At 52.5% G+C, this 24,009-nt stretch overlaps 1 protein-coding gene across 2 annotated transcripts in view; it reads left to right on the forward strand.

Annotated features, from left to right (window-relative positions):
- Positions 1–24,009, forward strand: part of TTC16 (tetratricopeptide repeat domain 16) — a 535,487-nt gene that overhangs the window by 246,996 nt on the left and 264,482 nt on the right. For both annotated transcript variants that reach the window (XM_085614130.1, XM_085614131.1), the window contains one exon: positions 9,989–10,203. In XM_085614130.1, coding sequence (XP_085470256.1) covers positions 9,989–10,203 — 215 coding nt within the window. The remainder of the gene's footprint in view (positions 1–9,988; positions 10,204–24,009) is intronic.

Genomic DNA, 24,009 nt, shown 5'->3' on the forward strand with positions numbered 1-24,009 from the left:
GTTTGGTCCATTCTGGTCGCCGACACCGCAGCACTCGACAAACTTCGTGGGACAGCTCGAATCCGAATCCGGCTGGTGGACTTCGTCGACACCTCCTGGACCTCGTGGCTGAAGAGTCAAGACACCCATCAACTCACCTGAAGCACCTGACATCTGTGGGCATTGGTCCATCCTGCCCTAGGTCACTGGCAAATGACCCAGACTCTGTCTCCTCTGCTTTCAGGTTCCTTACATCTCAGATCGAGGCTTGGGTCTCTACGGACACTTTTCCTCTTCACGGCAGCAGCAGTTCTTTGCAGGCTTCCATTGAAATCGACGACGCGACCCGACACCAAAAGACACCTATGCACCCGGCTTCCCTGGGTGAGGTAACTCGGGGTCTCCGGTGCTCTCGCGGGTGCTAGCCCTAGAACTTCTTAAGTCCAAAAGGGTTTGGTCCAGACTCGATTAGAAGTGTCCCTAATCTTTAAATTTCCAACCGCGACATTTCCCATAGAAGATAATAGGAACTCACGGTTGTGTTTTCACACTGCATACGGCTCCCGTGGGTCCCCTGTGTCACTACCTTGGGTGGTTCCTTGGGGTCCCATCGATTCTAGAGGCAATAGGCCTAGTGCCTATTCCAGTCGTGGTTCTTATACCACTTTTTTGGTATATGGTTTGGTACGCCCCTAGGTCCCAAACGTGTATTTGTGCTTTTACTGATGCTTGCTCACTTGTAAACTAAGTACTTCGAACTCCAGTCTCATAAAGAGACTAGAGGGGTGTGTGTTAACCTAAATACATATTTTTTAAATATATACCTGGTGTGGTTGTCTTTTCATTTGATCATTCAAGAGATTATAGACTGGTAAAACAAGCTGCTTTACATTTGGGACCAAGACCACTGGGCTGGCCCAAGGACTGCTAGATGACTCAATTACTCCTAGCGCAAGCATCTTGGAGACCTCCTCCTTGATGCAAGCCCTCACCCTGTCAGTCACTCTGTAGGCCTTGTGCCTCACAGGTGTACTATCCCCAGTGTCCACCTCATGGACGCACCAATCAGTGACACCAGGAACCAGGGAGAACAGATCAGAAAACTGTCCCAGCAACTGGTGGCAGTCATTCTGTTGCTCAGGGGTCAGGGTGGAAGAGAGGTTGACACCATCCACTGACCCATCTTGCTCTCTGGCTGACAAGATGTCAGGAAGAGGCTCAGGAAGTGGCTCAGTCTCCTCCTCCATCCCAGCATCTGTTGCCAAGAGCATGCCCACTTGGGACCTCTCCAAGTGGGGCTTCAAGCGGTTGACATGCAGGACCCTCAGGGGGTTTCTTGGTGTGCCAGGTGTGCTCAGACGTGAGTCCTGCACTCACTGTGCCACTGGAATCAAGCTATCCTGGCTGAAGAGGGGTGAAACCCTGAAACCGGTCCTATGATGCTTGTTTCCGGTCCAGGGAGGACCTGGCTTGGCAGTTCGGGCTGGACTGTTCCCATAAGGCACAGGGTCAAGACTGATTTGTATATGGCCAGGTCTAAACTGGGGTGGCATAGTGAGCAAAAGAATGATGGATTTAACCCAGATCTCTTGACTGGGGGTGAATGTTTTGATTTGTTCTGCATTCCGTCCATCAATCGTGTGTCTTTTACTTTCTAAAAGTGGCATTTTCAAACACAGAATGTTAAAACCAACTTCACTAAAAGATGTATTTTATCATTCTGAGTTCAGGCATACTAAAATCGAATTTCTACCATGTTCCCTGAGTCAGTTAGGATTATAAAATGTAATAACCAAACAGCCCTTTCTGGCCTATGGAGAACAGGTAGTCTTGCAATACTGAAAAACGAAAATGGCTGTAATTCACTATAAGAACATGCCGGACACACCAGGGCATGTCCTACCTTATCCTTACAATGCACACTGCCCTTGGGCCTACCATAGGGGTGTCTGATATGAAGAAAAGGGAAGGTTTAGGGACTGGCAAGTGGGTGCACTTGCCCAGTCAGCATGACAGTACCAGACTGCACGCAGGCTCTGCAATGGCAGACCTTAGGCACATTTACAGGCTGCTTCTGTGGGTGGCACAACCAGTGCTGCAAGCCCACCAGCAGTATTTGGATTACCAGCCCTGGGCACTCCTGGTGCACTGTACTAGGGTCTGACAGGTAAACCAAACCAACCAATCATGGAATCACAAATCATACATCAATTTACAATAGGGAGCACTTGCACTGTGGCACTGGACAGCAGTGGCACAGTGCCCTGAGCAACTAACACCAGCAAAAACATATGAGGCAACAGCAAAAAATGGAAGGGAGACCCACGCCAATGTGCCAGGTCTAACAGTTTCCAACAGTACTTGATCCCTATGCACCCGGCTCCTCTGAGATAGGTAACACAGGTACCTCAATACTCACAAGGGTGCTGGCCTTTGAACCTTCTATGTTCCAAAGGGTTTGCTTGAAGTCCTCTCCGAAGTGTCCTTAAACTGTAATTTTCCAACCGCGACTTTCCCATAGAGTTATACGGAGCTCGCACCTGTGTTCCCACACTGCACCCATCCGCTGTGGGCTCCCTGTGTCACTCCTTTGGGTGGTTCCTTGGGGTCCCAGCGATTCTGTGTCTATTGAAGTTGTTGTTGTTATACCATTTCTTTAGTATATGGTTCGGTCTCCCCCTGGAGCCCGCTGTGTATTGTGCTATTTACTGTCGTTCTATTGATTAAGTATTGTGTGCTTTGTGCTCTAATCTCATATAGAGATTAGTAGAGAGTGTTTAGTAATAAATACATATATTTTAAATAACACTTGTGTGGTTCTCCTTTCATTTGGTTACTCAGGAGGTTCTGAACTGGTAAAACAAGCTGCTCTACATTCCTTCAAGACTTAGCCTGAAGGCTGCTCTCCACAGCTACCACTAGGATAGCTTTCATAAAGGTTATCTTTAACCTAATCACCATAAGGGTCGTTTGGACAAGTGCAGGTGCCCACTTTAAATAGTGGACAGCATATACCAGGCCAACTTCTCACACCGCCTTGCTATCAATGGATGCTTAAATGGTCACCTGGCTATGAAAAGACTCCCACATTGTTACCCTGCTATGAATGAGCACTTCCACCATCGCCACAGTATAAATGTACGCTATGACATTACTGCCTCGCTAACAATCAATGCTCACATGGTTACCTTGCTATGAATAGACTCTCCTTGTGTTGCCTTGCTACGAATAGACTCCCCCTTTATTACTGTGCTATGAATTTGCACTCCCACCATCACCAGAGTATGAATATACGCTTTTACATTACTGCCTCGCTATCAATACTTGCTCACATGGTCATCTTGCTTTGAATGTTCTCTCCCATTATTACCTTGCTAAGAATGGACTCTCCCATTGTTACCCTGCTATGAATAGACTCTCCCATTGTTACCTTGCTATGAATAGACTCCCACATTGTTACCCTGCTGGGAATTTTTTTTCCCACCATCGCCATAGTATGAATGTATTCTGTGACATTATAATCTTGCTACAAAGGGATGCTTACATGGTCACTTGGATATGAATGGACTTTCCCATTGTTACCTTGCTATGAATAGACGTCCCCATTGTTAAGGTGCTATGAATGTTTGCTCGAATATCACCACAGTATGAATGTAAGCCGTGACATTACCACCTTGCTATGAATGGATGCTTACATGGTCACCTGGCTATGAATCGACTCTCCCATTGTTACCATGCTATGAAGGGACACTCTGTGAGAAAGTGCCCTCTTTCTGCATGGTTGCCCCCATGTTTTGCTCAATTGCGGATGTGCTTTGACTGAGTATGCCCTGTGCTCCTGCCAATCAGGTACCCAGGGCCTGTGTTCCTTCCCTAACACTGCATTGAAGCCTAACCCCAATTGGCATCCCTGGCCACAGGTAGGCCCCTGGTAAATGGTAACACAGATACCCAGGGCACTATGACCAGTGAAGGGCTCTAAGGGCTGCAGCACTTATTGTGCCACCTTTAGAGGTCCTGTACCCTTCCACACAAACACACTGCCTTTGCAGGCTGCGTGTTTTGGTGCAGAACAAAGTAAAGAGTCGACATAGCACACATCTCTGTGTGCCATGCCTACAAACCAGTGCCCTGGCATAGATCAGTCACCCCTCTAGCTGTGTGCGCTCTACTAGTGGTGAGGGTACAGGTCCATGAGCCCTGTACCCCTACAGTGTCTAAGTCCATTCTTAGACATTGGAAGTGCAGTACTGCCATTAAGAGTACATGGCGCAGGGAGTTTGTCATTACGAACTCCACAGCACCATAATGAATACACTGAAAACTGAGAAGTTTCAATCAATCAATCAATCATAGGCATTTATAACGCGCACTACTCACCCGGAGGGTCTCAAGGCGCTTGGGGGGGGGGGGGGGGGGGGGGGTTCGCTACTGCTCGAACAACCAGGTCTTGAGCTTCTTCCTGAAGGAGAGGTGGTCTTGGGTCAGGCGTAGGTCGGTCGGGAGGGCGTTCCAAGTCTTGGCGGCCAGGTGGGAGAAGGATCTTCCTCCTGTTGTCGCTCTGTGGATGCGGGGGACGGCAGCGAGGGCGTGACTGGTCGAGCGGAGGTGGCGTTTGGGAGCGTAGAAGTTGAGGCGGCTGTTGAGGTAGGTCGGGCCTTGGTTGTGTAGGGCTTTGTGCGCGTGGGTGAGGAGCCGGATGGTGATTCTTTTGTTGATCGGGAGCCAGTGCAGGTCTCTCAGGTGTGTGGAGATGTGACTTCGTCTGGGGACGTCGAGGATGAGTCTCGCCGAGGCGTTCTGGATCCGCTGGAGTCTCTTCTGGAGCTTGGCGGTGGTACCGGCGTAGAGGGCGTTGCCGTAGTCCAGTCGACTGGTGACGAGGGCCTGGGTGACCGTCTTCCTGGTCTCGGTGGGGATCCATCGGAAGATCTTACGTAGCATGCGCAGGATGTTGAAACAGGACGAGGAGACGGCGTTGACTTGTCTGGTCATGGAGAGGGAGGAGTCCAGGATGAAGCCCAGGTTGCGTGCGTGGTCTGTCGGTTTGGGTGCGTTGCCCAGGGTGGGGGGCCACCAGGAGTCGTCCCAGGCGGAGGGTGAGGAGCCCAGGATGAGAACTTCCGTCTTGTCTGTGTTCAGTTTCAGGCGGCTGGTCGTCATCCACTCGGCCACGTTTTTCATCCCTTCGTGTAGGTTGGCTCTGGCGGTGGCGGGGTCGTTGGTTAGGGAGAGGATCAGCTGGGTGTCATCGGCGTAGGAGATGATGTTCAGGTTGTGTTGGCGTGCGATGGCCGCAAGGGGGCTCATGTAGACATTGAAGAGGGTGGGGCTGAGCGAGGAGCCCTGAGGGACGCCGCAGATGACTTCCGTGGCTTCTGATCTGAACGGGGGCAGGCGGACTCTCTGTCCTTCCGGTGAGGAAGGAGATGATCCATTCCAGTGCCTTCTCCTCGATCCCGACGTTGCTGAGGCGCTGCACTCGGGTGCGGTGGCAGACAGTGTCGAATGCCGCGGAGAGGTCCAGGAGGATGAGGGCCGCTGTTTCTCCGTTGTCCAGCAGGGTTCGGATGTCGTCGGTGGCAGCGATGAGGGCGGTCTCGGTGCTGTGGTTGGCCTGGAAGCCTGACTGGGATGGGTCGAGGGAACCAGTCGTCTCGAGGAAGGCTGCCAGTTGCTTGTTGACGGTCTTCTCGATGACTTTGGCTGGAAACGGGAGGAGCGAGATGGGGCGGTAGTTCTTGAGTTCGGTGGGGTCCGCCGTTGGTTTCTTTAGTAGAGCGCTGAGTTTGGCGTGCTTCCAGCTCTCAGGGAAGGTGGCGGTGTCGAGGGAGGTGTTGATGATGTCCCGCAGGTGGGGTGCGATGACAGCGTCGGCCTTGTTGAAGATGTGGTGTGGGCAGGGGTCGGTTGGGGATCCGGAGTGGATGGAGTTCATCGTGCTGATGGTGTCTTCGAGGTTGATCGGTGTCCAGGCGTTGAGGGTGGTGGTGGGGGGCGTTGGTTTGGTCGTGGGGAGCGTTGGTTGTGTTCTGAAGCTGTTGTGTATGTCAGCGATCTTGTTGTGGAAGTAGGAGGCGAGGGAGTTGCAGAGGTCTTGCGATGGGGTGATGTCGTTGGTTCCGGCGTTGGGGTTGGAGAGCTCTCTGACAATGTTGAAGAGTTCCTTGCTGTTGTGTGCGTTGTTGTCCAGCCGGTCCTTGAATGCTGTTTTCTTGGTGGCGTGGATCAGTTGATGGTGCATTCGGGTGGCGAGCTTGAGGGTAGTCATGTTGTCCGGCGTTGGGTCTCTTCTCCAGGCTTTCTCGAGGGCACGGCAGTTCTTCTTGGAGCTCTTGAGTTCGTCGGTGAACCACGGGGCCTTCTTGCTTCCGGGTCTGCTGGGCGGGGTCCTCAGAGGGGCGAGCTCGTCCGCGCAGGTGGAGATCCATTTCGTGAGGTTGTCGGCGGCTTGGCTGGGGTTCGGTGAGCTGGCGGGAGGGTGCTGGCTCAGGGATGCGGCGAGTTGTTCGGCTGTGATCTTGTTCCAGCTTCTTCGTGCAGCCTGTTGCTGGTGGTGGTGGACCGTGGTTCTTTTGAAGGTGAATTGGATGCAGCTGTGGTCCGTCCAGTGGAGTCCAGTGGCGTGGCTGAAGGAGATGTCTTTGCTGGACGAGAAGACGGCGTCGAGTGTGTGTCCGGCGAGGTGGGTGGGGGTGGTCACCAGCTGCTTGAGTCCGAGGGTGGCGAGGTTGTCAAGCAGGGTGGTGGTGTTGCGGTCGTTGTTGTTCTCCAGGTGGAAGTTGATGTCCCCGAGGAGGATGTAGTCAGCGGAGGGGAGGGCGTGCGGGCTGATGAAGTCGGCGATGTCTTCGCTGAATTGAGTGCGTGGTCTTGGGGTCGGTGTGGATCTGGAAGTGCAGGTGTTCGGCAGTTGTCAGGGTGTCGTCGGCGTTGGTCGAGATACGGATGGTGTCCCTGTGGATGATGGCGATGCCTCCTCCAGTCTGGTTGTCGCGGTCTCTCTGGATGATCTTGTAGCCCTCTGGGATGGCGATGGCGATGTCGGGCGCTGAGGAGTCGTTCATCCAGGTTTCCGTGAGGAAGGCAACGTCAGGAGCTGTGGTGTCGAGGAGGTTCCAGAGTTGAACGGCGTGTCTGTGGACGGAGCGGGTGTTGAGCAGGATGGACTTGAGGTGGTTGCTGCTGGTGTTCCGTTTGGTGGGTGCTGAAGCAGTGCAGGTCCGGATGCAGGAGAACTTGCAGGACTGGCAGGTGAAAGGTCCGTGGGTGCGTCTCGGAGTGGCTCGGTAGCACCCGGGGGTTCGGCCGGTGTTGAGTGCGTTGAGGGTGGCGGCATCGTAAGTCCGGCGGGTGGGGTGGCCTCTGCGGGGGCCAGGGGTTCTGGCGCTGGGCGCGGTCCAGGCGCGGACGGGCGCAGACGGGCTTACCTTTGGCGCACCTTCGGCGCTCAATCGGTGCTCCCGCTGCGCGCGTCCGCTGCGCGGTCGCTCTGGGGGCGTCATAAGAGGGTAGCCGGGAGGGAGGGTCTGCGGGGAGGCGGGAGGCGCGGGACCCAATCGGCGGGCGGGGGGGCGGAGTCTTGTTGGTAGCGGCGGGAAACCTGGGGGCTCGGCGGCGGCTCTGTGGTGGCTGGGGCGCCGCTCGGCGGCCCTGTGGCGGCTGGGGCGGCGCTCGGCGGCCCTGTGGCGGCTGGGGCATCAAACTTCTCAGCACATTAAACCCACACTGATGCCAGTGTGGGATTTAATGAAAAATGCACACAGAGGGGATCTTAGAGGTGCCCCCTGAAAACTAATCCACCTCTAGTGTCCTGGCTGAGTGGCTGCTTTCAGCTGCCACCACCGTACATGTTTCTGGACCCCTGGGTCGAGTACCTGCTGCTCTCTGGGGCCTGAAACAATGCACATCTTGGGACGAGGTGCCAAGCTTCCTCCCCTAGGATGGGCAGGGTTCACGAAGGGGAAGCTTCAAGGCTTGCTGCCTTTGTGAGCTTCCCTAGGCCACATGCTGCTCTAAGCAACTGGTCCCCACTGATTCTGACCCCCACTTTGGGCGGGAGAACTGGTGGGAAAAACAAGTTAGGTTGTGCCCACCTCTGCCAACTCCACCCCTCAGGTGGGTGAGGTGAGGTGAAGCACAACTCTCCGTCCACGCCAACCAGGGGCAGGCTCATGCCCCCCTCCCACTGGAGGGTGGCATGATAGGGGGTGTACCCACCCCAGGGAAGGAACCCATTAGTCTCGGCCTTTTACCTACCTGTAACGCCCCTAAATCTAGTATTTAGGGGCACCCCTGAACCTTGCTTCTCAGACAAGAACCTGCAACAAAAAAGGAAGAAGAGGGACCGAACAGCTGTGCCGAAGCTAACAAGAGGAAGACGCCCACTGACTTGACCCCAGCCCTACCGGCCTGTCTCCACCTCGAACCTGCTTCTGCGAAATCCCAGTGTGTCCTGCAGCCAGCAACCTTGAAAACCCCGGAGGACCTGCCTGCCTTCAAGCACAAAGACTTTGTCTCCTGTGAACACCGGATTTGTTCACCTGCAACCTCTTGCTCCGGCCGGACACTGCGAATCCGCTCCTCTCTGCACCCGCCGTCCACAGCCCTAGCTCGAGTGGGTAAACACCACGAGGAGGTCACCCCAGCGATCCTGACCGCTTTCGACCCCTGACATGCCTCAAGCCTCCAGCCGACGCCAGCATCCTAAATCCAGAAGGCCCCCCTAACCATGACCAGGAGCTGGTAAGAAGATCCGAACCCAAAAGGCACCCCTGCACCTGATGCCCCACAGCCTTGTGTGCCCAAACTAACGGCGCCTCACCAACCTCTAACTTCCCAACTTACCTCTCCAAGTGGTGGTCGCACCCAGAAGTCCTTCGTCTCCCTGCCTGCAGTGCCTTTGTAAACCGGAGGTTCTCATTGAAACTAACAGGACGCCCAATGTCGAAACAGCACCCTGCACCCGGCTGCCCTAATGCCGCTGAAGGTGCACCTTTGGTGCTTCTTTGTTTCCCCATTTGCCCTGAGCTAAAGTCCAGGAGCTTTGCTCCCATAACCCAGTGGCCTGCTTGCCAGCAGCCACCAACCAGAAGCCCCATATCCCCCTTTGGATACCATTGGGCCGCAGCATTCTGCATCCGGCCGCCCTAGTGCCGTTGAGGGTGTAACGAGAGTGCATCCTTGACCCTGGGGGAACCCTTGTTCTAACTCCAGAAGCTCAACTCCAAAGACCGATTACTTAGCTGGTAACCATTAAGGTCATTTCTTTCCATACGAATCCATTGACTGTTTTGCTCTGAAAAATGTTTTAAGTGTGGAGTTGATTTGTATGGAAACCTGAAAAATAACAATTATTTACTTACCTTTTCTCTAGGAAATGTCCCAGTGTGATATCTAAGCATATCACACTGAGTAGAAAAAATAATCTCAAAAGTAACGTAAAAGTAAATTACCTGTAATTTTCATTGCAAAGTCGATACAAATTATATGTACAGCATTTCACAGTATTGCATTACCAGTAATTCAAACTGTAACCATTTCAAAGTACATTTACAACTGCATTTCAAACTGTATATCTACTGCAAAGTATTTATCACTTACCAGGCTTGCTTGTTTCTAAAAAATAAAATAACTAAACACATATTTTTATACAAAACCAATTGGTCTGAAGTTCAGTCAGGGGCGTAACACAGGCCCCCGCAGCCTGAGTGTGTACAATAAATGCTTAACACTGTCCTCTGATACTGCCTTACTGCTCGACCACACTACCACAAATAGAGAGTGAGGTGCTATCTACTTTACCTCTGCCTCCCTTTAGGGTTCCACAGGACTCTGTGCACACTGTACCTCACTTTGGTGCAGTATATACAGAGTCGGCTTCCTACACACCTCCACCATCAGCACAGTATGAACTGACCCTGTGACATCCCCTCGCTATGATTGTGCGCGCCCTGTGTCACCACACTATGAATGAACTCTTCCTCCATCATTGTCCTTCTCTTTCCAGATCCTTCTGTGTTACCAGGATGTGGGGGAAGCCCTGCGGCTGGAGCCAGAGCACAGGGCTGCCAAGGCTCTGAGGCGTTCTCTGAAGAACCAGGCAGATGAAGCCAGGGCTCTGGCTGTGATCAAAGCTGTGGAGGGACAGCTCCATGAAGCCCTGAGCAAGATCTGCAGCGCTATAGAGCATGACCCCGCTGATGCAGAGTATTACACATTCAGGTACATGCTGAAGCAGTGAGGCCTGGGGCAGGTCATATGGAGCACCCTTGTTCCTGAGTGAACTTGAAGGGGACAGATCCAAAGAGGCCTGGGAGGAATCCACAAGGGAGAGCATGGATCAAGATGGGTTAGTGAGCTTGCAGGGACACCTGGGAGCGTGTGCACGTGGGAGCCATGGACCCAGAGGGGGTTGGGAAGCACACAGATGGGAGACAGTGATACAGGGACACCTCGGAGCGTGTGTACTTAGGAGCTGTGGACCCAGAGGGGGTTGGGAAGTGCGCACATGGGAGACAGTGATACAGGGACACCTCGGAGTGTGTACTTGGGAGCCGTGGACCCAGAGGGGGTTGGGAAGCGCGTGTAGGAGAGTAGGATCTGCTTCACATGGGTACCCCCACTTGTTGCTGGTGTTTCACTGTTTTTCGACCTTAGTCTGGCTGTGGCTCTGCTAATCAGGACCCCAGCCTAGTTACTTCCTCTCTAAAATGGTTTCCATGTACATTAGGTACATTTCTAATTGGATTCTGGAGTGCCTTATAAGCCCCTAGTATATGGTATACTATGTACCTAGGGCATAGGTACCTCAGAGGCTTACCAGGAGCTGAAGCATGTATTATGCCACCCCTGAGAAACAGTCCAAAATGACACCACAGGTCTGCTACTGCAGCCTGGGTAAGGTGGTGCTAGCACCCCTTACAGTGGTATAGGCTACCTATATCACTACCATTGCACACACATATAAAACCTATAAGTCACTCCTATGGCAGGCCTTAACAATCCTGAAGGCAGAGTGCTTGGTTTTTATGTGAGAGGGTACCCCTGCATGAGTGGAGCCCCTCTGCAGCATTCGGAGTACCTCCTCTTATGCTGTTTGTGGTGCAGCCTGACCATATACTCTTAAGTGCATTATAACCTCGCGGTAAATGCTAACTTTGGGATAGCTGCACGAAAACATGCCGTGTTTGGTGTCAAACGCTTTGGAATACTACCCCCCGCCAGTTCTGGCGGCGGGGGTAGCATTCCACCCTTCTAGAGGGAGAGATATGTTCACACTGGTCTAACCCGGTAGGACTTTCTACAGCCCTGGCATCACAAAATGGATGCCTCTGCCACAGACACGGGTCTGGCCTCCTGCTGCTGACCGAAACTCCGGCAGGGGAGGCCTGGACAATAGGTTTCCTGTCCCAGGGATGTGTAACCACCTCCCCAGACAGGCAGATGTGTATTGGGGCTGGGCGGGAGCACTCTCTGGTGCTTTGAAGTCCTGCACTGGGGGCACATTTGGTGTTCCTGTGCATAGTCCAGTTCAAACCGGTTGCAGGGGCTACCTGCCCCAGCTCTGGCGCGAAACTGGACAAAGGAAATGGGTGTAACCACCCCTTTTTCCAAACCCTACCATAGGTGGGTCCCTAGCGTATGTCCAACCCCAAAACTTTGTATAAGTATGGGAACCCAGTCCTTGCTGTTGGAGAGTAGGATCTGCTTCACATGGGTACCCCCACTTTTTGATTGTGTTTCACTGCTTTTCGACCTTAGTCTGGCTGTGGCCCTGCTAATCAGGACCCCAGCCTAGCTGCTTTCTCTCTAAAATGGTTTCCATGTACATTAGGTACATTTCTAATTGGATTCTGGAGTGCCTTATGAGCCCCTAATATATGGTATACTATGTACCTAGGGCATAGGTACCTCAGAGGCCTACCAGGGGCTGAAGCATGTATTATGCCACCCCTGGGAAGCAGTCCAAAATGGCACCACAGGTCTGCTACAGCAGCCTGGGTAAGGGTGTGCTTGCACCCCTTACAGTGGTATAGGCTACCTATATCACTACCATTGCACACACATGTAAAACCTATAAGTCACTCCTATGGCAGGCCTTAACAATCCTGAAGGCAAAGTGTTTGGTTTTTATGTGAGAGGGTGCCCCTGCATGAGCAGAGCCCCTCTTCAGCGTTCGAAGTATCTCCTCTAAAGCTGTTTGTGGTGCAGCCTGAACATATACTCTTAAGTGCATTACAACCTCGCGGTAAATGCTAACTCTGGGATGGCTGCATGGAAACATGTCGTGTTTGGTGTCAAACGCTTTGAAATACTACCCCCCCCCCCTGCCAGTTCTGGCAGCGGGGGTAGCATTCCACGCTTCTAGAAGGAGAGACATGTTCACACTGGTCTAACCCTTTCTACAGCCCTGGCATCACAAAATGGATTCCTCTGCCACAGACACGTGTCTGGCCTCCTGCTGCTGACCGGAACTCCGGCAGGGGAGGCCTGGACAATAGGTTTCCTGTCCCAGGGAGGTGTAACCACCTCCCCAGACAGGCGGTTGTGTATTGGGGCTAGGTGGGAGCACTCTCTGGTGCTTTGAAGTCCGGCACTGGGGGCACACTTGGTGTCCCTGTGCATAGTCCAGTTCAAACCGGTTGCAGGGGCTACCTGCCTCTGCTCTGGCAAGAAACTGGACAAAGGTAATGGGTGTATCCATCCCTCTTTCCATACCCTCCCATAGGTGGGTCCCTAGAGTATGTCCAACCCCCTAACTTAGTATAAGTATGGGAACCCAGTCCTTGCGACTTTAGATTACCCTGGACGAAACTCTGCAACATATATCCTGGACCTTCGATGTTCTACTTTGCCTAGCAGACTGAAGAAATCTCCCTTGGGGTCAAGGAGTGACTCCCCTTCTTGGCAGGCACCAAAGAAGCAACTGACTAGTCTGCATCGCTGAAGCTCCCGCCGGACGCCGAAGTCTTTGCATCATCAGAGGTGGATTTCCAGACTTCCCTGAGGCTACCCTGAGTCCACAGCAAAGCTGAGGCCCGTGGCTGTCGTGGGTGACGTGGAACCGTGACCCCTTGGACACCATCTTCCTGGTCTTCCTCGAAGATGTGCTTTGGGCTCCGAGTAGCCCCAGCCTAGAGCACCTCCTGCACCAAAGATTGCTGGCCTCCACTCCACAAGTGACCCGTGGGCCAGTTTCAAGTGCGACCGCTCGAGGCTCCTTCGCGATTGCTACCCATTGGCTAGTAGGTCCCCACGAATGCAACTCCTCTTCTGATTGGGCTTTCCTGGTTGCTCCAGATGTGCCCCGACTTACCTTCGCTGGGTGAGTCCCACAGACCTTGCTGGTCTGCACCGCAGTCCTTTCTCTGATTTCAAGTAACTTGCCGTTGCTAAGGCTTGTTGGGGCCAATCTGGTCGCCGATATTGCAGCACTTGACAGACTTCGTGGGACAGCTTGAATCCAGCTCCTGGTCATCATCGGCGCCTCCTGGACCTCGTGGCTGAAGAGTCAAGACACTCATCAACTCACCTGAAGCACCCGACATCTGTGGGCATTGGTCCATCCTGCCCTTGGTCACTGGTAAGTGACCCAGACTCTGTCCCCTCTGCTTTCAGGTTCCTTCCATCCTAGATCCAGGCTTGGATCACTTCGGACACTCCTCCTCTTCACAGCAGCAGCACTTCTTCGCCAGCTTCCATTGAAATCGACGACGCGACCCGACACCAAAAGATACCTATGCACCCGGCTTCCCTGGGTGAGGTAACACGAGTACTCCGGTGCTCCCGTGGGTGCTAGCCCTAGAACTTCCTAAGTCCAAAAGGGTTTGGTCCTGACTCATTTCTAAGTGTCCCTAATCTTTAATTTTCCAACCGCAACATTGCCCATAGAAGCTAACGGGAACCCACGGTTGTGTTTACACACTGCACACGGCCCCTGTGGGTCCCCTGTGTCACTTCCTTGGGGTCCCGGCGATTCTACAGGCTCTAGGCCTGGTGTCTAGTTCAGTCGTGGTTCTTATACCACTTTATTGGTATATGGTTTGGTACGCCCCTAGGGCCCAAACGTGTATTTGTGCTATTACTGTTGATTGCTAACTTGTAAATTAAGTACTTCGAACTCCAGCCTCATAAAGAGACTAGAGGGGTGTGTTTTATATTAAATACATATATTTTAAATATATACTTGGTGTGGTTGTCCTTTCATTTGGTCATTCAAGAGATTATAGACTGGTAAAACAAGCTGCTTTACATGCCTTCAAGACTTAGCCTGAAGGATGCTCAAGTTTAGTATACAGTAAGTTCTACTGAACTTAGAGTTGTGTGTTAAGGGATAGCACACCCTTTCTACAACTCAAGAGAGTTTAGTAAGCCACACTAGTGTAGGTAGTGCAATACACTGGAGAGGTGTGGCTCACTGGTTAGAGGCGGCAGACCCGTAAGCAGAGAATCGGCCAGGGACCAGGGTTCAATTCCCGACGCGGCAGGGTCGTGGACCAGGGTCAAAACGGACTCGATAATTCTCGCCTCGGTACCTACTCTAACCAGGAACACACTCGGCAACTCTGGGCATTAAGCTTGCCTCATCTCTACAACGGCCCCCCACAGACGCCGGGGATGCCTGGTTTCACCTTGGAGATACCCAGAAAGGGACCATCTCACAGGGATAGCCAGGACGGGTTCCCCAGCGGTCTACAGCGCCGGGACGCCCCGTTGCTGGGGCAGCTGTGCGCTTTACAAGTCTACAACATTTACATTTACACCACACCACATTAGTAATGTCTAACCAGCCAGGAACCAGTGGGTCCCTGCCAGAAGCCAGTGAGCTTCTCCCCTATAGATATGAGGATCTCTCCTTTGCACAGCTTAGGGCCTTATGTTCCATTAGGAGGCTGAAGACAGGCAGAAGCCCAACCACCCGTCATCTGATAAAGATACTCAGGCTGGATGATCTCCCAGGTCCTAGTGGGCTTGGGGGGGGGGAGTAGGTAGGTGGGACAGCAGCTGAGGTTGGGCCTAGGGGTGGAAAATCCCCTGACCCTAACTCTAATGCTGACCAGACTGATGACAATGATCAGAATCTGGTGAACCCAGCTCCCCTGGATGAGGATGAGGAGGATGATAACAATGCTCCCCTCTTTGTTCCTCCAAGAAGAGTTGAAAGTAGGGTTAGAAGGGATAGATCTCTCTCAAGGGTATCTGTCCAGTCTACCTCATCTGTAGGGACCTCTGTTTCTTCTCACAGAGGGAGGGAAACCTCCCAGGAGAGGAGAGAGAGACTGCTGAAGTATGAGCAAGACAAGTTCAACCTCAGAAAGCAGCAGATGGCCCTAGATAGGGAAGCCCTGGAGCTCTACAGAGCTAGTAAAAAGGAGGGACTAGAGTCCCTTGGTGGTAGCAATTTCCCTAGAGATAGGGAGAGGTCTTATGACCATAGAAACCTAAGTAAGATTGTCCCTCCCTATCAGAGTGGGGATGACATCCACAAATGGATAACTGCCTTGGAGAGGGCCTGTAAAGTACAGAAGGTCCCTCAAGGTCAGAGGGCAGCAATCTTATGGCTCTCCTTTGGAGACAAAGGTAGAGATAAGCTCCTCACTGTAAGAGAAGAGGATGCTGATGATTACCAGGTCTTGAAAAGTGCACTGATAGATGGGTTTGGCCTAACCACTGAACAATACAGCTTAAAGTTCAGAGATACCCAAAAAGCACAAAATCAAGACTGGGTTGACTTTGTTGACTGTGCTGCTAAGGCTCTGGAAGGTTGGTTATTGGGCAGTAAAGTGTGTGACTTCATATGATTGTACAATCTGATAATGAGGGAGCAGATTCTTAATAACTGTCAAAATCAGTTGTTGCACCAGTACCTGGTAGACTCTGATCTGACCTCTCCCCAAGAATTGGGAAAGAAGGCAGACAAATGGGTCAGAACCAGGGTGAGGCAGAAGGTACAGAACCAAGGTGGTGACCCAAAGAAGCAGGATTCTAAGAGCTCTGACAAGGGTGGGGACAAGGGTAAAGACCAGAAGTCTTCTCAAGGGCCCCAAAAATCTTCTTCTAATGGGGAGTCACAGTCAAACAAGGTAAAAGGCCAAAAGAAACCTTGATGCAAAATCTGTAAACAGAAAACTCACTGGACCAGTGACTGCACCAAGTCCAAAGACTCTACTCCAGCCACCATTGCCCCTAAGGCATCTGTTCCCCCTAGTACAGCTATAATAGGTGGTGGCAATGTTCAGAATAAGGGTGTAGTAGGGTTGACCCTGGGTTCTGAGCTGGACTCTGGCCTAGTCAGAGTTCCAACTCAGGCTGTGCTTGTCTGTGATGGGGGCAAGGATTTGTCCCCCTTTGTGAGTCCCAGTAACCTGGGCAAATACAGACAACAACCTTTAATAAATGGAGTAGAAGCTTGGGCATTCAGGGACCCAGGAGCAAGTGTCACAATGGTGACAAAATATCTTGTGGATCCTGGGCAGATTATACTTGGTGAAATGTACCAAGTGACCAATGCTAGCAATGTCAGAACAGACCATTCTCTGGCAGTTGTTAACTTCTCCTGGGGCGGGGTAACTGGCCTTAAGAAGGTTGCAGTAAGTGCAGACCTACCAGTACAGTGCTTGCTTGGCAATGATCTAGAGACTTCAATTTGGGATGAAGTGGAGCTCAGGACACATGCAGAAATGTTAGGGATCCCTGCTCATGTCTTGTCTGTGACTAGGTCACAGGCCAAAATGTCTAAAGCTCGACAGGCCCTGGATTCTGGAAAAATGGACCAGGTGCCTCACAAGAGGAGGAGCAGTAGGGTTAAGACAGAGCCTTCCCACCTAACTCAGAATGCTGACCAGTCTCCTCAGGGAAATTATCTTGAGCCTGAAGAAGGTACTGTCCCAGAGGAGCTTGAACCTGACCAGGTTGAGTTCTTGGGGACAGGGGGCCCTTCTAGGTCTGATCTGAGCCAGGAGCAGAAAACCTGCCCCTATCTTGAACCCCTCAGAAAGCAAGCTGCTGATGAGGTTGCCGGGAAAGCTAGTGGCACCCAAAACGTTTATTGGGATGATGGACTCCTTTACTCAGAGAGTAGAGACCCCAAGCCTGGTGCATCCAGGAGGTTGGTTATACCTCTGAAGTTTAGGGGCTTCCTATTGACACTAGCCCATGAAATTCCCCTAGCAGGACACCTGGGCCAGAACAAGACTTGGGACAGAATTGTCTCTCACTTTCACTGGCCCCACATGTCTGAAGACACTAAGGAGTTTTGTCGCTCCTGTGTAACCTGCCAAGCCAGTGGCAAAGCAGGTGGAACTACAAAGGCCCCCCTAATACCACTACCTGTGGTGGGGGTTCCCTTTGAGAGGGTTGGGATTGACATTGTTGGTCCCATGGATCCTCAGACAGCATCTGGGCACAGATTTATACTGGTGGTGGTGGGTCATGCCACCAGGTACCCAGAAACAATTCCCCTAAGGACCACTACAGCCCCTGTGGTGGCAAGAGGTCTCTTGAGTGTGTTCTCAAGAGTAGGTTTTCCTAAGGTGGTAGTATCTGACAGGGGAGAAAACTTAATGTCTAGTTACTTGACTGCTATGTGGAAGGAGTGTGGAGTGAACTACAAGTTCACCACACCCTGTTACCCATAATGCAATGGTTTAGTTGAAAGTTTCAACAAAACCTTAAAGGGCATGATTAAAGGACTCCCAGAGAAGCTTAGGTGAAAATGGGACCTTCTCTTGCCCTACCTTTTATCTGCATACAGGGAGGTGCCTCAAAAGGGGGTTAGTTACAGCCCATTTGAACTTTTGTTTGGTCACCCTGTCAGGGGTCCATTGTGTTTGGTTAAGGAAGGATAGAAGTTAAATCTCAAGCTCCCCAAACAGGACATAGTGTACTATGTACTTGGTCTCCGCTCCAGGATGGCGAATACATGAAAAAGGCAAACACAAACCTTGAGGCTAGGCAGGAACTGCAAAAAGCCTGGCATGACCAAAAGGCTGTACTGACTGTTTACCAGCCAGGACAGAAAGTGTGGGTGTTGGAGCCTGTGGCCCCAGCAGCCCTCCAGGACAAATGGAGTGGCCCCCATACAATTGTTGAACAGAAAGGGGAAGTTACCTACTGGGTAGACCTTGGAACACCTAGGAGTCCCCATAGGGTACTTCATGTCAACAGACTAAAACTATATGTTGATAGAGCAGATATGGGCTTGCTCATGGCTACTGATGAAGGACAGGAGGAAGAGAGTGACCCACTCCCTGACCTGCTTTCTCAGAACCCTGATGATGGGTCAGTTGATGGTGTAGCCTTGGCAGGCAGCCTCACTGCCCAGCAACAAACTGACTACCGGAACCTTCTCAGCCACTTTAGACATATGTGTTCTCTGACTCCAAGTCAGACCACCTGGTGCACTCATGAAGTGGACACTGGGGACAGTCTACCTGTGAAGAATAAGATCTACAGGCAACCTGACCATGTCAGGGACTGTATAAGGACAGAAGTCCAAAAGATGTGAGATGTGGGTGTGATTGAACTCTCAGTTAGCCCTTGGGCTAGTCCAGTAGTCCTGGTACCTTAACCTAACACCACAGATGGAAAGAGAGAGATGAGGTTTTGTGTAGGCTACAGAGGTCTCAATGCAGTCACTAGGACTGATGCCCATCCCATCCCCAGGACAGATGAGCTAATAGATACTTTGGCCTCATCCAAGTTTCTAAGCACATTTGACCTGACAGCTGGCTACTAGTAGATCAGACCAGCTGATGATGATGATGCAAAGCCAAAGACAGCATTTTCTACCCCTAGTGGGCACTATCAGTTTGTGGTAATTTCCTTTGGTTTGAAGAATGCACCTGCCACTTTCCAAAGGTTGGTGAATCAAGTCCTTACAGGCCTGGAAGACTTTAGTGCAGCATATCTAGATGATATTGCTGTCTTTAGCTCCACCTGGGAGGATCACCTGGTCCACCTGAGGAATGTTTTGGAGGCCCTGCAAAAAGCAGGCCTAACTATCAAGGCTACTAAGTGCCAGATAGGGCAGAGTCAGGTTGTGTACCTGGGCCACCTTGTAGGTGGAGGCCAGGTTCAACCATTGCAGAGCAACATCCACACCATAATGGAATGGATTGCTCCAACTACCCAGACTCAGGTGAGAGCCTTCTTAGGCCTGACTGGGTACTCGAGGGGTATGGATCAATAGTGACACCCTTGAATGACTTTACTTCTAAAAAGATACAGGGACACCTCGGAGTGTGTGCACTTGGGAGCCATGGACCCAGAGGGGGTTGGGAAGCGCGCACGTGGGAGACAGTGATACAGGGACACCTTTTTTTTGGTATATGGTCTGGTATGCCCCTAGGGCCCAAACATGTATTTGTGCTATTACTGTTGATTGCTAACTTGTAACTTAAGTACTTCGAAGTCCAGTCTCATAAAGAGACTAGAGGGGTGTGTTTTATCTTAAATACATATATTTTAAATATATACCTGTGTCGTTGTCCTTTCATTTGGTCATTCAAGAGATTATAGACTGGTAAAACAAGCTGCTTTACATTCCTTCAAGACTTAGCCTGAAGGCTGCACTTTGTAGCTACAACTAGGATAGCTTTCAATAAAGGTTGTTTTTAACCTATTCACCATAAGGGGTTGTTTGGACTGGTACAAGGTGCCCACTATAATTAGTGGACAGCATATACCAGGCCAACTTCTCACAGCGGGCACATGGGAGACAGTGATACAGGGACACCTGGGAGCATATGTACTTGGGAGCCATGGACCCAGAGGGGGTTGGGAAGCGTGCATGTGGGAGACAGAGATACAGGGACACCTCGGAGTGTGTACTTGGGAGCCATGGACCCAGAGGGGGTTGGGAAGCACACAGATGGGAGACAGTGATACAGGGACACCTCGGAGTGTGTACTTGGGAGCCATGGACCCATAGGGGGTTGGGAGGTGCGCACGTGGGAGACAGTGATACAGGGTCACCTGGGAGCGCATGTACTTGGGAGCCATGGACCCAGAGGGGGTTGGAGCGTGCACATGGGAGACAGTGATACAGGGACACCTTGGAGCGCATGTACTTGGGAGCCATGGACCCAGAGGGGGTTGGAGCGTGCACGTGGGAGACAGTGATACAGGGACACCTCGGAGTGTGTGCACTTGGGAGCCATAGACCCAGAGGGGGTTGGGAAGCGCGCACATGGGAGACAGTGATACAGGGACACCTCGGAGTGTGTACTTGGGAGCCATGGACCCAGAGGGGGTTGGGAAGCGCGCACATGGGAGACAGTGATACAGGGTCACCTGGGAGCGCATGTACTTGGGAGCCATGGACCCAGAGGGGGTTGGAGCGTGCACATGGGAGACAGTGATACAGGGACACCTTGGAGCGCATGTACTTGGGAGCCATGGACCCAGAGGGGGTTGGAGCGTGCACGTGGGAGACAGTGATACAGGGACACCTTGGAGTGTGTGCACTTGGGAGCCATGGATCCAGAGGGGGTTGGGAAGCGCGCACATGGGAGACAGTGATACAGGGACACCTCGGAGTGTGTGCACTTGGGAGCCATGGACCCAGAGGGGGTTGGGAAGCGCGCACGTGGGAGACAGTGATGCAGGGACACCTGGGAGCGTATGCACTTGGGAGCCATGGACCCAGAGGGGGTTGGAGCGTGCACGTGGGAGACAGTGATACAGGGACACCTGGCAAAGTATGTACTTGGGGGTCATGGACCCAGAGGGGGTTGGAAAGCGTGCACATGGGAGACAGTGATACAGGGACACCTCGGAGTGTGTACTTGGGAGCCATGGACCCAGAGGGGGTTGGGAAGCGCGCACATGGGAGACAGTGATACAGGGACACCTGGGAGCGTATGCACTTGGGAGCCATGGACCCTGTTAGAAATGAGGGGGCTCTGGTTGACGCAGGTGTGAACCCACAACAAGCAGGGACCCTTTACTTCTTGTCAGGGCGAAGGATGACTCCCCAGAATAACCCCTGCTCACCCTCTAGGTGCGTGGCGCGAGCAGTCTAGGCTAAGTCTCAGGCGTACACGGTTAAGCAAGTGCAATAATACATACAGTAAACCCCTTGCATGCACCACAAATGGACACCAATCAGGAAGTATATAAAAATAAGCTTTTATGTAGATTCAGCAGATTCAATTACAAGGCCCAGTAACGTTGAACTGATGGGGCCACAACTCTTGGAAATACGGTAAAGTTCTCTTTGTTACGGAAAGTTCTTTAGGCGGGCACAAGGTAACTGTAGGCCTCAGCGCACTTCGTGCTGAGGCGGCGCCCGGGAAGCACACGGCAGATGACAGGGAAATCAGAACGTTGCGGACCCTGGATCCGATGCGAGCTCGCGGTCGAGTTCGTAAGTACAGTACCTTGTTTCTTGACGCAAAGGCGGGTGCGGGAGTTCAGCGGCTCTTCGACAGAAGGGCGAGGCGGCGTCCGAGGCTCCCACACTTCACGATGGGGGTCTGATCTTCAGGCTCATGACAAGAGCGGGGTGTTGCAGGTGGCGGGTGAACAAAGCGGGGCAGCCGGGCACGCAGATTACGTCCGGGCCGTCCGAGGCTTGGAGATGCTCACAACGCCGATTCCGGCGGGAGGGTGAAGGTGCACAGCGAGCCTCCAGCGAGCGAGCCCAGCACAGCGTAGGAGGAGCGGCTCCGATCGAGCGAGGCTCTTCCCAAGGCGGGGGCGGCTAAGCAGTCCTGGTCACGGCTCAGGGAGGGACTGGGGCACGAGGGTCACAGCTCCGGCGAGGGAAAGGACACCACAGTCCAGCGGCAGGCGAGTGAAGATCAGGTAGAGCCCAGTGGTCCTGGAGCTCAGTTCAGGGGGCAAGCTCAGTTCCAAGCCCTTGGAGATCGTTTTGGAAAAGCACAAGTCTTGAAAGTAAAAATAAAGCAAAGTCTTCAGCAACAGTTTCTCTTCTCCCCTTTGGTAGTAAGGTCACCACTGCAGGCCAATCCCCCAGGATAGGGACAGTCTTCCTCCTACAGCTTTCCCGGTGCCTCCTCCTCAGGCAGAGATTCTTCTTGGTCAAAAGCGGATCTAGTTTCTTAGGAGCAGGGCTCCTACATTTATACAGCAAATCTTTTGTTCTCCCAGGCCAGGGGGGCCCTTGCCTAGTTCAGTCCAGTTTCTGAGCACTTTGTTTACGCGATGCAGGCTTCTTCTTTCAGAGTGCAGGGCAGAGTCCTCAGACGCTCCACAGGGGGCGGAGCCGGCATTGAGGTGGCAGAGCACTGTCCTATTCAGAGCCTAGGAGTACTCCTCCCACCCATCTACCTGTCGATCGTCCTATTCACCACCAGGCTACCTAGCCCTGCCCATCTGGGTTCCCCAGCCCTGTCACTCACACCAGCCAGACATCAGATACACATCACGCAGAGGCGGGCTGAAATGTTTAGGCAAGCAAAGGCCAGCTTTCTAAAAGCGGCATTTGCAAACCCGGAATATTAAAATAAACCTTGGGAAAAGATGTACCTTATTATTCCGAGTTCAGGCATACTAAACTCGATCTTCTACCATGTTCCCTGGGTCGGTTAGGATCATAGGGTGTAACAATCCAAGCCGCCCATACTGGCCTATGAGAACAGGGTAGCCTTACAGTAGTGAACAACAAGATGGCGGTAATTCACTACTAGGACATGCCACGCATCTAGGCTTGTCCTACCTTATGCTTACAACGCACCCTGCCCGTGGGCCTACCAGAGGGGTGACTAACATGCAGCTAAGGGAAGGTTTTAGGGACCGGCAAGTGTGGGCACTTGCCAGTCAGCATGTCAGTACCAGACTGCACGCAGGTTCTGCAATGGCGGACCTTAGACATATTTTACCGGCCGCTTCTGTGGGTGGCACAACCAGTGCTGCAAGCCCACCAGCGGTGTTTGCATTTACATGCCCTGGCGCTCCTGGCGCACTTTACTGGGGTCTGACAGTAAACCAAACGATCCAATCATGGAATCCAACCAACATATCCAATTTACATAGGGAGCACTCGCACCGCGACACTGGTTGGCAGTGGCACAGCGCGCTGAGCGGCCAACACCATAAAAACACATGAGGCACAGCGACAAAAAGAGGTAGGGAGACTCACGCCAAGGTGCCAGGTCTAACACGTGTCCCCTCCAGCTGAAAAGTGGGGAGAACTACCCTACCCCAGGGAGTTCCTCATCACTAAGCCGGAAAAATCTGGACAGACCGTCAGCATTGGCGTGATCTGTACCAGGGCGATGTTCCACCGTGAAATCCATACCCTGTAGGGAAATGGACCACCTAAACAGCTTTGGATTCTCACCCCTCATATGCATCAACCATCTGAGGGGCCTGTGGTCCGTCTGAACCCGGAAGTGAGACCCAAACAGGTAGGGTCTTAGCTTCTTCAGCGCCCAGACCACAGCAAATGCCTCATGCTCAGTAGCACTCCACCTCTGTTCCCGTGGAAGTAACCTCCTGCTAAGAAAGGCTACGGGTTGGTCGAGGCCCTCCTCATTAATCTGTGAAAGAACAGCCCCCACACCATGCTCTGAAGCGTCTGTCTGAACGATAAACTCTTTGGAGAAGTTGGGAGCCAAGAGCACGGGCGCCGTGCACATAGCAGTTTTCAAGGCCTCAAAAGCTTTCTGACAGGTGTCAGTCCAAATCACTTTCCTGGGCTGCTTCTTTGAAGTCAGCGCTGTCAAGGGGGCAACCATGTTGCCATACCCCTTGACAAACCTCCTGTAGTACCCAGTGAGACCTAGGAAAGCTCTCACCTCTGTCTGGGTTTTGGGCGCCTCCCAATTCAGGATGGTTTCTATCTTGGGCTGAAGGGGTGCCACCTGGCCACTCCCAACTTGGTGTCCCAAGTACACCACGGAACCCTGCCCGATCTGGCACTTACTCGGCTTGATCGTGAGGCCTGCCTTGCGCAGCGCCATCAACACTTCCCAGAGGTGTCGCAGGTGTTCTTCCCAAGTGGAGCTGAACACCGCGATGTCATCCAGGTAGGCTGCACTGAACGAATCCAGCCCAGCCAAC

Source organism: Triturus cristatus, chromosome 1_2 (assembly GCF_964204655.1).
Source record: "Triturus cristatus chromosome 1_2, aTriCri1.1, whole genome shotgun sequence".
NCBI classification, from domain to species: Eukaryota; Metazoa; Chordata; class Amphibia; order Caudata; family Salamandridae; genus Triturus; species Triturus cristatus.